This window comes from Humulus lupulus, chromosome 3 (genome assembly GCF_963169125.1).
Source record: "Humulus lupulus chromosome 3, drHumLupu1.1, whole genome shotgun sequence".
Taxonomy (NCBI): domain Eukaryota; kingdom Viridiplantae; phylum Streptophyta; class Magnoliopsida; order Rosales; family Cannabaceae; genus Humulus; species Humulus lupulus.
In genome coordinates, this window is record NC_084795.1 from 251,704,380 (window position 1) to 251,718,322 (window position 13,943).

Sequence of the window (13,943 nt, forward strand, 5' to 3'; positions counted from 1 at the left end):
ATGGTCCCCATGTCATTTCTTATCAAAATGAACCTAGTAGACTTGAATAATTAATTTAATTATTAATTATAAAAATACCATATTGACTAGTTCAATGGAAATAAATAATGTTAAATTATTTATTGATATTTTGTGAGAAAAGAAATAGAATTTTTTTTTGAGGTTTTTATTGCAAAGTCTCAAAAAGAGAGTATTATAACTAATTGAGACAATCTTGTTTATATTGATAAATTGGTATTAATATTAATAAAATAAATTAAATAAATGTCAAAATTATAATTGGTTAATTTTGACAAGTATTTAATTATTTATAATTATTAAATAATTAAAATAAAATGGGTAACTAAAACCTATTTTATGTCCTAGTCAATTGCCTATATATACTAGTGTTATATAATGCATTAGGTAAGATGAATTTGACAAGGTAAAAATTCACTACTAATATTCTATAACTAGCCGTCCACTCTCTCTTAGTTTTCTCTCTAGGAATTCTCTTCTTCATGTGTTGAGACTTGCCCACACAAACACTAAGTTGTTTTAGAAAAAGACTCAGAAGACTATGGTTTTGTTTCAAAGCGCACGGTTTAGATTGCAATACCTAGCATTCAACAAGGACAAAAGGTTAGGGAATCCAAATGGTGTAGTCATTGTTCCGCTACGCATCTTGTAAGTACTTTATTAATGGTTTTATTATTGTATTTACAAATCTTTGTATGAAAATCACTTCTATTGTATGTTATTTTGTGCAATAGGGAGCATGCATATTGACTTATATAAATGAGATCCTACATATGGCTTCAGAGCCATGTTGCTAGTTTATATGTGTATATACATGTATGTGATTTTTTGACATGTTAGATAAGTTAACTGGATGGTAGCATAATTGTTTGCATATTTAAGTTGTATTTAAGTGTGATGCTAATAGAATATTGTTCGTGATTTTTATATGTTTATGATTGTTTATGTGTGTTTTATTTTGTTGTATAATACTCATAATCTCTATACATGAAATCAAAGTTTGAAAATTACACAAAAATAATTATTTTGAGAATCTTCTTTTAGCACATGTTAATGGCATATATGCATATATGATTTTTTTTTTTTAAGTTATATGAATATATATAACGTTAAAAAAATGGTGGTTGCCGACATTTTAGGAATCATATATGTATATATCTCTTCTATATCATAAGTGTAGATGATGGAAATTTTTGTTTTAACAGTTTTTTATTTTTTTTAATGTTAACTTTAACGGAATATTCTTATATTTAACGAAATATTTTATATTTAATGGTAGTTTGTAAACACTTAAAATTAAATAAAATAAAATAAATAATTAAAAAAAATTAAATGGGATATTTTTAAGATATTTTACAATGATAATTATTTTAAAATAATAAATAATTAAACAAATTAAAATATGATATTTTTGAGATATTTTACAATCATAATTATTCAAAATAATAAATAATTAAACAGATTAAAATATGATATTTTTTTAGATATTTTACAATGATAATTATTTAAAAATAATAAAATAATACGTTTTATAACTTAAATAAAATTTAATTAAACTTAAACTCACTTATTATAATAATATCATATTAAACATATAATATAATCATTAGCAAAAAAATGTTTTTTTACAAAACTAGCAAGAAACTTAAATTTAAAATCCACGTATAATATTTAATATTACATTAAACATATAATATATAATCTATTATTGTCACTCACAAATTCAAAAATTAAAACAAACATAAACTTAAACAAAAATAAATAAATTATTTAATTAAAGTAGGATATTTATTTCAAAATTTATATGACATTAATATAAATTTAATAAAGATAATTAATAAATTCTATAAATAAAACTAAGCAGGCGTGCATACTACACGTTGTTTGTATCTAGTATATATAATATGTTTTAAGTAACATAAAAAAAATAAAGTGGCTGCCGAATTTTTTTTTTTTTTTTTTGCATTGTTTTTTTTTTTTTTTGGAAACAAATATATATTTATAAATGTGAGGTAATTAAAAAAATTATTTATTTTGGATTTGTATCTTTAATTCCTTAATAAATGGTATATTTTTGTGCAAGTAAATATCTTTTTGGTCATTTTTTCTAAAAAGAGAAGTTATTTTTTTAATGGGAACAATTGAATTAATTTTTTATTTAATTAATATTTTAAGAGTAATTGAATTAAAATTAAATGTGATTAATTAATTGAGTGACTTCATGAAATCGATTTATTAATTTTTTTAGCTATTAATTTATTTTGGTAATAAGTGTGTACATGCATAAATTAGTAACATGTCACATAGATTGTATACTATACCCATCCAATTAATTAACATGTCATGCATCATTGTAATTGTCATTTTTGCAAATTTGTGCTTAGATGATGGGCTTATAGTGATAGTCCATTATTTTAGATAATGGGAAAAGATCAAATAAAACAATTCATAATTTTGATATGTTTTATTTGAGCCCAATTGAACACTAAAGGGGAGTGTTTCCAACTGCAAGGAGACTGAGAATTGGGACAAGATTGTCTGGTACTGAAGGCATATGGAACCCAAGATAATGAAATATTTGTCTTGGATGCATGTGATTTTAGATGATGATTCTTCGGTTTTAGGTCGTTAGACTATGATCTACTAAACATGCATATACATTTTTTACAACCTTTTAGCATTAGGAAAGCCCTGAAGGATGAAAAGCTAAAGTTTGGAATTCGACAAGGGTTGTTCGTATCAGACAAGGCAAAAGGATAGGCTTGAATGAATTTTGGAAATAAATCTATTGTTTTAAGACAATGTTTATTTTATTTCGATTTTCAGTGGAAATTTTAATTTCAGTTTTCCTTATTACATCAACAAAAATTTATATAGTTACTTTCACAAGTAATAAAATCTTATTTCTTTAAATAGATGTGAATTGTGGGGTGGATGTATGGAAAACGAGTTGTACCTATTGCAACCATATGAACCCTATGTACTAAATAATGAGTTGTTTAAGATAGCTAAATCTAGGATAGTTAAACTACAAAAGGTCAATAACATAAGAAATGGTGTACCTTTGGAACCTTCGCTTTGGTCATATTTGCTATGATAAGATTCAAAGACTAAAAAAGGCTAAGCCTTTAAGGGAACTCACCTAGGATGACCTACCTATTTGTAAATCTAGTCTCGAGGGCAAAATGACAAAGAGTCAATTCTCTGTTATAGGAGAAAGGGCCAAAGAACCACTAGGGCTTGTATATTCAGATGTTTGGGGAGAAATGAATGTTCAAGCGAGGGGTGGTTATGAGTATTTCGTCACCTTCATTGACGATTTCTCTAGAGACTCATGTAAGTACCTAAAGAATATGAATTCTTAGAATTTGTTAAGAAGTTCAAAGAATTCATTGTTATGGCTTTAAAACCAAATTAGGTAAAACGTCAACGATCTTGCGATCTGATAGGGGTGGAGGATATTTGGATAATCAAAACCAAGATCATTTATTTGAACTTGGAGAATTTTCTAAATAAACTGTCCTAGGGAGTCCACAATAGAACGGTGTTGCTGAGTGATGTGAATCGCGAATTTATGAAAATGTGTGTTCTATGATAAGCTATTCAACTCTACCAGCTTCTTGCCCATATATTTTTTGGAGACATACTACCTAGACAGCATGAGATATTTTTTAAATATTGTGTCGTCTCAAGGCTGTCTTCAAGACACCACTAGAATTATGGAATGGTCATGAACCTGGTTTATGTCATTATGGAATTTGGGGGTGTCTTGCTCATGTCTTGAGGAAAAAGGTAGGAAAGCTAGAACAGTGAACCGAGGTTTGCTTGTTTGTTGGCTATCCTAAATGTACTTAGGGTGGTTTGTTTTATAGTCCAGTAGACAAGAAAGTGTTTAGCTCTACAAACACTACTTTTCTGGATAAAGACTACAAATGAATTTCAATCCTCGTAGCAAAATAGCGTTAGATGAAAAACGATAAATTGTTGTTCCATCCTCAAACCACTAATCCAAGTCATAAAGTTATGGTGCCTCGTCGTAGTGGGAGGGTTTCTCGGAACCTGGTACCTATCAGATGGATAGTGAAACCCACAAGATGGTTGGGGATACAAGTAACAATGATCTATTGACCTTTAAATAGAAAATGGGTAGGTTTGAAAGGGATTTTGGCTTGAAGCCAAGTACCAGGAAATTGAGTGCAAGTTCTCTAAAAAATTTCGAGAGCTAATAGATGCGTCATTGGACTTTAGGCCCATGGGGTACAAGTGGATCTATAAGAAGAAAAGAGGAGTTGATGGAAAGGTCGAGACATTTAAGGCTCGACTCGTGGCAGAAAGAGAAAGTTGACTTAGAGAAAACCTTTTCTCCGGTAACCATGTTAAAATTCATTTAGTATACTCTTATCCATAGACATAACTCTTGATTAAGAGATAAGGCAAATGGACATCAAAGAAGCATTTTTAATGGCTATCTTGATGAGACCATTAACATGGATCAATCAGAAGAATTTAAAGTAGATAGACAGAAAAGTCGGCAAGTTGAGTAGGTCAATCTATGGACTTAAACAAGTTTCGCGCTCCTGGAACTTAAGGTTTAATGGAAACATTAAGACCTGTAGTTTTGAAAAATATGTAGTTGAGCCTTGTGTTTAACCAGATTTGGAAAAAATACATTGTGGTGTTCTTAATCCTTTATGTAGATGATATCTTAATTATTGGAAACAATGTCAAAAAATCATCAAACATAAAGAACTAGCGGGAAACGAAATTCTAGATTTCATTGTAGTAAGTTGTGTTCTTGGTATCCAGATCATCAGGGATAAAAACAACTGAATTTGGCTCTAACTCAAGCGACCTACTTAGGTGAGGTGCGTGGGTGTTACTCTGTAACAAATTCTGATAAAGGATGTTTAGCGTCTTGACATGGAATTTATTTTTCCAAGCACCAGTCTCCACAGAATCCTCAAGAGAAAGAACAAATTAAACGAATTCCTTATGCATTTGCAATTAAAAGTCTAATGCATGCTATGTTGTGTGTTGTGGCTGGAGATCTGCTATGCAGTGGGGGTGGTGAGCAAGTGTTAGAGAAACCTTGGAAATGAACAATAGATAGTGGTCAGTATCTTAGATGGACTAGAGATTATATGTTAGTCTATTCGGGGTAGATCTTTGAACCTGTTAGGCTACACAAATTCGGATTTTAGACTGATGTTGATGATAGGAAGTCTACTTCTGAAAAAAGGTGTTTACTCTTGGGGGTGGAGCTATGATTTGGAAAGCGATAGGTTATTTGCCATCTTAGTAGCTATGATTTGGAGAAGCGTTGGGCTATCTTGTCATTTCAGATTCCACCTTGGAGGCTGAGTACACAGCTGCGTCTGTAGCGGCAAAGGAAATAGTCTGGTTGAGGAAGTTCTATACAGATCTCAGTGTTATTCCAAAAATGGATAAACCACTCATTTTGTCTTGTGACAATAATGAGGCAATAACGAATTCGAACGAACTTCGAATCCACAAAAGAGCAAAGCATATAGAGAGAAAATACCACATTATTGGAGATGTATGGTGAAAGCATGAGTGAAGGTGATGAAGATAGCATTGTAAGGCAATCTTTCATATCCCTTTACAAATATATAAGGAAAGAGCATAATTGTGAAGAATGTAGAATGAATGGTTTTGAGAAATATGTTCCATCTGTTTTAAAAGGGCTAGTAGGAGTTTGTTGGATTTTATGCCCTTATAAAACCATGTCAGACATGTAACGCAATTTTATATTGTCAATAAAAGAAGTACAAATCATTTAGTTTGACAACCGTGTTAATTGCTTATTTTATTACATGATTATTGGAATAATACAAACATTTATAAAATCTCGAACATATAAATAGTTACAATTATAGTGACTAGGTCACAGTGGATTATAATTGTAATTATATGTTAAAAAGAACATTAAGTCAGTGCATTTGATTTTCACTGATCTGGTAATCGACGATATGATCTACTTACAAATTCGAGGTGTGATGTCTTATCCAAGACATTGACCAAGTAGATAAGATCAGATGTATTTTGTTACATTGGACTGGACCGATATTGATTATTGATAAGATAAGTAAGTATCGTTATTATCTAATCTAATCATATCACAACGTTGACCATAGGTCAATTCAATCTTAATTCTGAGTGATTAATATTCTTCTAATTGTATTATTCAAGTCTTTTGATTTGTTCATTACCAGCTTACCCTACGGACTAGCTCATACTTACATATTGGAGATTTGGTAGTATAATTGAGTGAGAGTATTTATTATAGACATGAAATCTATAACTTCTATTTAAGAAGTGAAAATGATGATTTCCTTATAGCTTGGTTCAAGTGTTAAATGATAAAGTACTCATTTCTGTAATTAAGTTTACGGAAATATCATTTACAAGGAATTTAGTGGGAGTTAATGATAAAATACCAATGGGGGGTAAAACGGTAATTTGCACCCGTCTCATTAGTAGATCATCCATAGATGATTGAATGACGATTATGGTTATAACAATGGATAATATATTTACATTTGGTGTAAAGTGTTCTATGAATTCAAAAGTGCAATTCTGAGTCTATAGTGGAGTCACGAAGAATTAATAAGGTAATGAGATTATTTGTTATAAATAAACTCACAGTAACTTATTGGAGCTCGAGTCTCATAAATCTATGATCCCCATGTCATCTCTTATCAAAATGAACCTAGTAGTCTTGAATAATTAATTTAATTATTAATTATAAAAATATCATATTGACTAGTTCAATGGAAATAAATAATGTTAAATTATTTATTGATATTTTGTGAGAAAAGAAATAGAAGAAAATTTTAAGTTTTTATTGCAAAGTCTCAAAAAAAAAAGTATTATAGCTAATTGGGACAATCTTGATAATTTTGATAAATTGGAATTAATATTAATAAAATAAATTAAATAAAGATCACAAAATTATAATTGATTAATTTTGACAAATATTTAATTAATTATAATTATTAAATCATTAAAATAAAATGAGTATCTAAAACCTATTTATGTCACAGTTAATTGCCTATATATACTAGTGTTATAGAATGCACTAGGTCAGATGATTTTGATAAGGTAAAATTTCACTACTAATATTATATACCTAGCCGCCCACTATATTTTAGTTTATACTCTAGGAATTATCTTCTCATGTGTTGAGATTTGACCACACAAACACTAGGTTGTTTTAGAGAAATACTTGAAAGACTATGGTCTTGTTTCAAAGTGCGCCGTTTAGATTCCTTGCAATACCCAGTATTCAACAAGGACAAAATATTAGGGAATTCAAATAGTGTAGTCATTGTTCCACTACGCATCTCGTAAGTACTTTAATGATTTTATTATTGTATTTACTAATCTCTCTCTATCAATATCACTTTCTATGCATATATTTATGTTTTAATGGAATGTTATTTTACAATATATAAATATAATATGTATTACCGACATAAAAGCTAGTGCAGCACATGATCCCAGAAGCGCCGGCCAGCCAGCCAAATCCCTTGATCCAAGAAACTAATTCCACAATCATCTTCGTTTTGACAAAGCCTCAATCGAGACCAAAGAAAAGTTAATATTATATTATGGAGTAATTTGTTCGGTTAATAACAAAGATAAACTGTATATGTACACCAAATAAATTTACATATATGTGTTCTGCATGCTAATTAAACTGATCACTCTGTCAAAAACAATTTACAGTACATGTTATATATGCTATGAAAGATTATATATATATATATATAATTATATACACACTTCTTTAATTAATATTGGGTTTGGAGTTTGGTCATTGATCTAGCTATTGCGATTTGTTGGTGATACTGATTGTGATTAGTACGTACGGCTCGTGAAAATTAGTTTAGATGATATCAAGTTGCAAAATGGGCTGGGTGTCATGATGAGTGTTAAGAGATATCACAGTTGGGGAAACTAATTAATTATAATAAAAAGTAGATATACATAATTAATAGATTGTGTACGTATTTATGTATTAAATAGTTTAAATACAGACTGGGACTGGGTTGTAAATTCGATCGCTAAATTATTCTGGATAGGTACATGCATGCGCATATATAGTTTGACCGCAATGTTGTTTTGTTTAGCAGAAAAAAAAAAGAAGAAGAAGATACGTACGCCGTTTATTACTATATATATTTATTATTAAATAATTTATTAGTCTCTGATCAATTATTTGAGAACGAAAAGTAGTTCACCGATCTCTTCAACATTTTACCCACTAGCTAGCTAGCTCGCAAATTAATTAATTTCTCAAACATATGCATTTGATCGTGATTTATGTGCTTGACATATACCTTGAAAAAGTTAACATTTAATAATATTTAGAGAAAAGTAAAAGAATAAAAAGAAATAGTTGAGGGTGTACGTTCCGTAATCACGCATGACTTGATTAATTCAATAAGCTTACAAAGAGAGAGAGACTTCAGTTTGATTAACGGACCGAGTACGTATATTTAAATATACATTAAGTAGTACAAGTATATGGTTATGTAATATTTTACTTTCTCGTATATATTATAGACACATATTCGAACTAATTAAAGAAAATATACTTGTTTATAGTTTAGTGAAACTAAATTTTGAGCAAGAAAGAATCGAAGAGTTCTTAATTAGTATAAAAAAGGCATATGAGAATATACTACTCTATGTCTCTCTACACACCATTAAAATTGCTATTGCTTATTAACTAATTACGAGCGAGTGCAGTACTAAAATTTCACTTTGACGATTATGAGATATATATATCTAATAATATACCGAGTTAAACTATATCTATCTCATATTCTTATCTATAAATTTGTAAATAAACCAACAAAATCATGATAATATTGACGAGGAGTGTTATGGTGAATTTTCTATTTCAATTTTTTAGTTAATTTTCGCTTTAAAAAACATTTGTCAAAGTTATTTTTTTCATGGCGGTGTTTGTTGTAATTACAATATTCTTATAATTTACAGTGCCGAAAACAAAGTTCGTAATATTTCATAATCTTATGTTAAAAAAATAATAACTTATTTTCGATACTGTAAATTATTTATAATTTTTTGAAAATTTACAGGATATTTATTGTAACTACAACGAACATCATTGTAAAATATGAAATTATTATTAAAACTCTTCGTTATAGGTTCACGCGTGCATCATGGATTTTTGTTCTTAATTTCTAGGAAAGAGCGGCGCCAAGCCCTGGCCAGCCGTTGTTCATAGTTTATCGAACCAGTACTTGATTAATTTTGCATGGATTCACTACTTCTGGACCACCTAACATATATCAAATAATATATATATACATATATAATACAATGAAATAAAAACAAAACTACCGAAGGAAACAATTAATTGCATGCACTAATAATCACTTATACTAATTCTTGAAATTCTCTCTATTTTTATGGTTACTCTCATTGTTATAAATATATATATATATTGATATATATTATGTATAGCTATTATAAAAGCCATCGTTTCCAACCTCATCCATTTGAAAACTAAATTTTTTAAAGGAAAAAATGTAAAACAAAAAACTAAGGGTTAGCTAGTACTTGAAAATCACATCTAAGTATTTAGGGGCCACTTACATGTATTATAAAGTATAAGTATTGATCTAATGATATAAATATACATAATCAAATTAGTTTAATATAAGAAAGGATTAAGAAGAATAGTATTAATATAGCTAGATATAGAAGAGGAATATATACGATCAATTTGATGATCATTTTATTATTATGAACTCCCCAAATACATGAGGGGAGTTAAAGAAACAATTTTTTATTTATTTTCCAGAGTATATATCCAATTCCCAATCAATATTTATATACACACTAATTATCAAAAGGGGGGAAAACCAAAATTGAGAAATTAAGTGAAGAGACTAATTTTGTTCTCTTTGTTAAGTTCTCTAAGCTGGATATGAAGAAAGCAAGTTGGTAGGCACACAAGGGGACTTCTTCCATGTCCTAGCATGCAATTTCAAAATCTCTCTTGCCCGCTCTTTGGTCTTGCTTCCACAATCAACTTGAAGCACCAAACAAAGCTTGGCCACCACTCCCAGCTGCAGCATTTCCTGCAAAACTCCGGTAGTGGCTGAAAACTTGGAAATCGAGTAGAGAATCCTAACAGCCTTCTCGCTCGCCACTTGCGAAACCCTAAGTATCTTCTTTGACACCATGGCCAACCCTGCGCTGTGGTGTAGGAACTCAGCACGGCCCTCAGCGCAGCCGCAAAGCAAGTCAAGCACTGCCATGGCCACTTCCACGCACCGCCTCTTCTCAGAGGAGTTAGTCTCCAAGAGAAGCTCAATCAAGACTGGTACAGCCCCGGCTTCAACGGCCTTGATCCGGTTTCTCCCCCAAGGGCAGAGCTGGATCAAGAGCTGGAGCGCTGCTTTAAAAGCTGTCCGTGAAACCTGATCTTGGTCCTTCAAAACTTGGACTAACTCGACGAAGAACTCGGCTCTCAACCCGATTATTTTCATCGGGTCAGCAACTTCGAGTAGTGATTTCGATAACACCACTGCATGAACTCTCGACTCGCAAGTCCCACGTTGCATGACCTTGGTTAAGGATTCCACTAACCCTAGGTTTCTCGCCATGAGATTCTTGAGCACTGTTTCGGAGAGTTGGAGGTTGTTTAATATGCACAGGGCTTCGTCGCTGGCTCTCGCGAAGTGTTCAGTAAACGACATGTCGTTTTCTTCGTTGTGATTCATGTAGTCGTTGTTTCCTATCAAAGAGGCTAAGAAGTCAACGGCGCCGGCGGCTTCCAAGCAACGTTTATTGGTTTCGCTTTCGGCGGCGATTGACCGAAGTCTCCGGAGGCATTTGATCTGAGACTGAGGAGATTTGGCATCGTTGATGAGTTTGATTATCTGGGTCTTGTTGACTGGCGGTTTTGGAGTCGGAATCCTTTCGATTCCGTGTGACGCGTTCATGGTGCACCAAGCTTGTATCAGACGTCGGAGAGTATGGTTTGGGGTCAACTCAGAGTCGGGAATGGGCTGTTTGGTTACTGGGCAAAACTCATTTTTCCCAGAAAACAACCATTTCTCGATGCTTTCTCGGTCGTAGGTGATCCCCGTCGAGAGGGTCACCGGATCTTTCATGATTTCTAGTGAGATTGGGCAGAGAAAGAATGAAGGAACTTCAATCTCATCCATAATAATGTTTAAATAAGTAGTGACAGTAGTATCGATGAACCTTGAGATCTAGCAAACTGTTTGTTAGTTCTTCGAGAGAATTATTTTCTCTTTGGGTAAGATCTGATTAGAGAGATGTGAATTTGTTTGAAGAAGTTGGAGTTGAATATGGATTTGAGATATGGAGGGTCTTTATATACATATATGTGGAGAGTAATGACTTTCAAAATTTGGAAAGTCAAAACACGGAAAAGGCAGCGATGAGGAAGAGATAGAGATAGAGATACAAAGACAGAGAGAGTTATGACTTTTCCAACCTATCAATTTGAAGGGCTCAAGAATGACAAACTTTACCAAGTAAATAAGCACATGCAAATTGATGCATGCTCATGGCCAAGTATATACTTGATAATAATAATGATGATAAAAAGAATAAACTATTAAAATGAAGAAGAAATAAGGTCCCCTTTGACTTTCTCTCTCTAGCTAATAACTAACAATAGCAAATAAGCTGCTACCTCTTTATTTAATGTAATTTTTTTTTGTTTCTCTCTCTAACTCGTGCTTTGTGAATAAATAATAATATGAGTCTTTTTTTGTCTTTCTTTTTTTAATATAGAATAGATATTAGGGTGCCGACAAAAAGTATTGGGTGGTGGGAGCAAAGGTGCACCATCTTGGCTGCTGCCTGTTGTGATTTCTTCGATTGGCCAACACTCTCGTGGGTTTACTTGGATCTGGTTGTCACTTTGCCACACACACCTTTTGACCAACACACACACCTACGACTATTACTATCCATCCCATGGAAACTACGTGTGCTATCAATTACTTACACCCCCAACCAAACAATATCAATTACTTCGACTAGTTGATTATTGCACCAAATATATTTATATAAGTAATTTATATTACTTCGAGTCTTGTGTCGAATTTTTGTATCCTGATTAAATTTTATTTTTTAAACAAAAAATTAACTAACCCTTCTTCGACAACTTTAGAAGTAGCAACAACTTCTTTCTCTTGGAAAACTAAAATTTACAAATATATATATATGAAAGTGATGTACTACCTAAGAATCTATAAACTTGAAGAAGTAAAACAAGATTTAAAGAAATAACAAAGAACAAGTAAAAGATTCACACCAAATAATTTTTACAAGGTTCACCACTACACAAAGTAATGGCTAATCCTTGGGACATAGTCCAGAAAAAGAATTTCACTAAGATATGAATTGCAAGTTTTACACAGTATCTCTGAATTTACAATCAAAATAGTAAATCATCTATACTTGTCTCTCTTGCAAAATTCCTTAGCTTGAACTAGTTGAATCTTCACACTTGAACTCTTGCAGATCTAACTTTCTTCCAATACTCAGCCTAACGAACAATCACAGCTAGCCATGGATGAACACACTCTCAAGATCAAGTTCTTCAACCTGTAAAAGAAAGATAACAAAAACAAACTATACGAAAAACCCACACAACAAGCTCACCGCTGAGAGAATCAATTAACCCATATATAGATCTAAGATCTAACCAACTCAAATACCCAGCCATGCTCAAAACAGAAAATCGTTAGAAAAACTAATTAACTCAGCACACACTGAAAAACTCGAAACCTAACAATACAGTCACACAAAACAAAGCCACGTAAGCAAACAGTCAATTAAAACAATATCCAACTGCCAGATGCAACTGGCAAAATAGGAGATGAATCGAAATACTGTCAAAATACAAAATACAGATGGAACTGAGAAACTAACAGATGAATCATGAAATTGCCAAAATACAAAATACATAAAGTAAGACACTTACAATCTCCCCCTTAACAATTTTATGATCAGTGCAAAAACAAAAACAACAAAAAAAATGAAACAACAAACAAACACAACACCCAAATCTCCCCCTCAACGATCATAAACGAGCCGAATGTCGAAGTCTGCCACGCATAAGTTTTCGCGGAGGAGACGAGGATTGAGCAGGAGCAGAGACAGAAGGGCCATCAGTAGCAGGAGCAAACTCCCCCTGGACAGGATGCTGAACCTTATCTGAATTAGAAGGTGACAACTCCCCCTGGACAGTATACGGAGCCTGATCAGAAGCATTTGGGGACAACTCCCCCTGGGAATGAGCCGGAGAGTGAACAGCCTGAGGCACTGAACCAGCCCCTTGAACAACAGATGGAGAAAGAGACTGAATAACTTGTCGAAGACTAGCTAACTGAGCCAAAAACCTGCGTTCAAATGCCTTGGAACGCTGTTGAGATTGCAGCAAAGAACTCTAAAGACTATCCAATTGAGATTGCTGTGAGTAAAGCATTTCAAACAACTTGTATTTCCAAGAGGCAGGAGGTAAACCTTTCAATAGAGGATATTTAATTGGCTGAGGAGGAGGAACAGGTTTAGAGGACTGAGGCTGAAACGATTTATCGAGAACCGGAAGTGGTAGGAAAACATCTTGAGAGGTAAACTTAGGATGAGCGGCCAAAGTAACCTTGTGAACCAAACAGGGATATGGAAGAAACAACCAACGACTCTTGGTAAGAAAAGCTTGATACACCCTGTCAAACATAAGCACAGACAAATCTTTGAATACACCAGTGCCCACAGCATATAGAAAACGCCCAATATCAGCAGTTACAGTTGAAGTATGTGAATTTGGAATCCAATTAGTTAGAGCAACCTTATGCAGAACACGATAGAAACTAGTTAAGGAC

The 13,943-nt window shown here is 32.3% G+C and overlaps 1 protein-coding gene across 1 annotated transcript; it reads right to left on the reverse strand.

Annotated features, from left to right (window-relative positions):
• Positions 1 to 9,771: 9,771 nt before the first annotated feature.
• LOC133823588 (E3 ubiquitin-protein ligase PUB23-like) lies at positions 9,772 to 11,400 on the reverse strand. The gene has a single exon (XM_062256433.1). The coding sequence runs from the start codon at positions 11,244 to 11,246 to the stop codon at positions 9,990 to 9,992; it is 1,257 nt and encodes a 418-aa protein (XP_062112417.1). The 5' UTR covers positions 11,247 to 11,400; the 3' UTR covers positions 9,772 to 9,989.
• Positions 11,401 to 13,943: the final 2,543 nt, after the last annotated feature.

What these genes read in the sequence shown, in the direction of transcription:
- LOC133823588 (XM_062256433.1), bottom strand. Translation starts at nt 11,246, where the DNA reads ATGGATGAGATTGAAGTTCCTTCATTCTTTCTCTGCCCAATCTCACTA.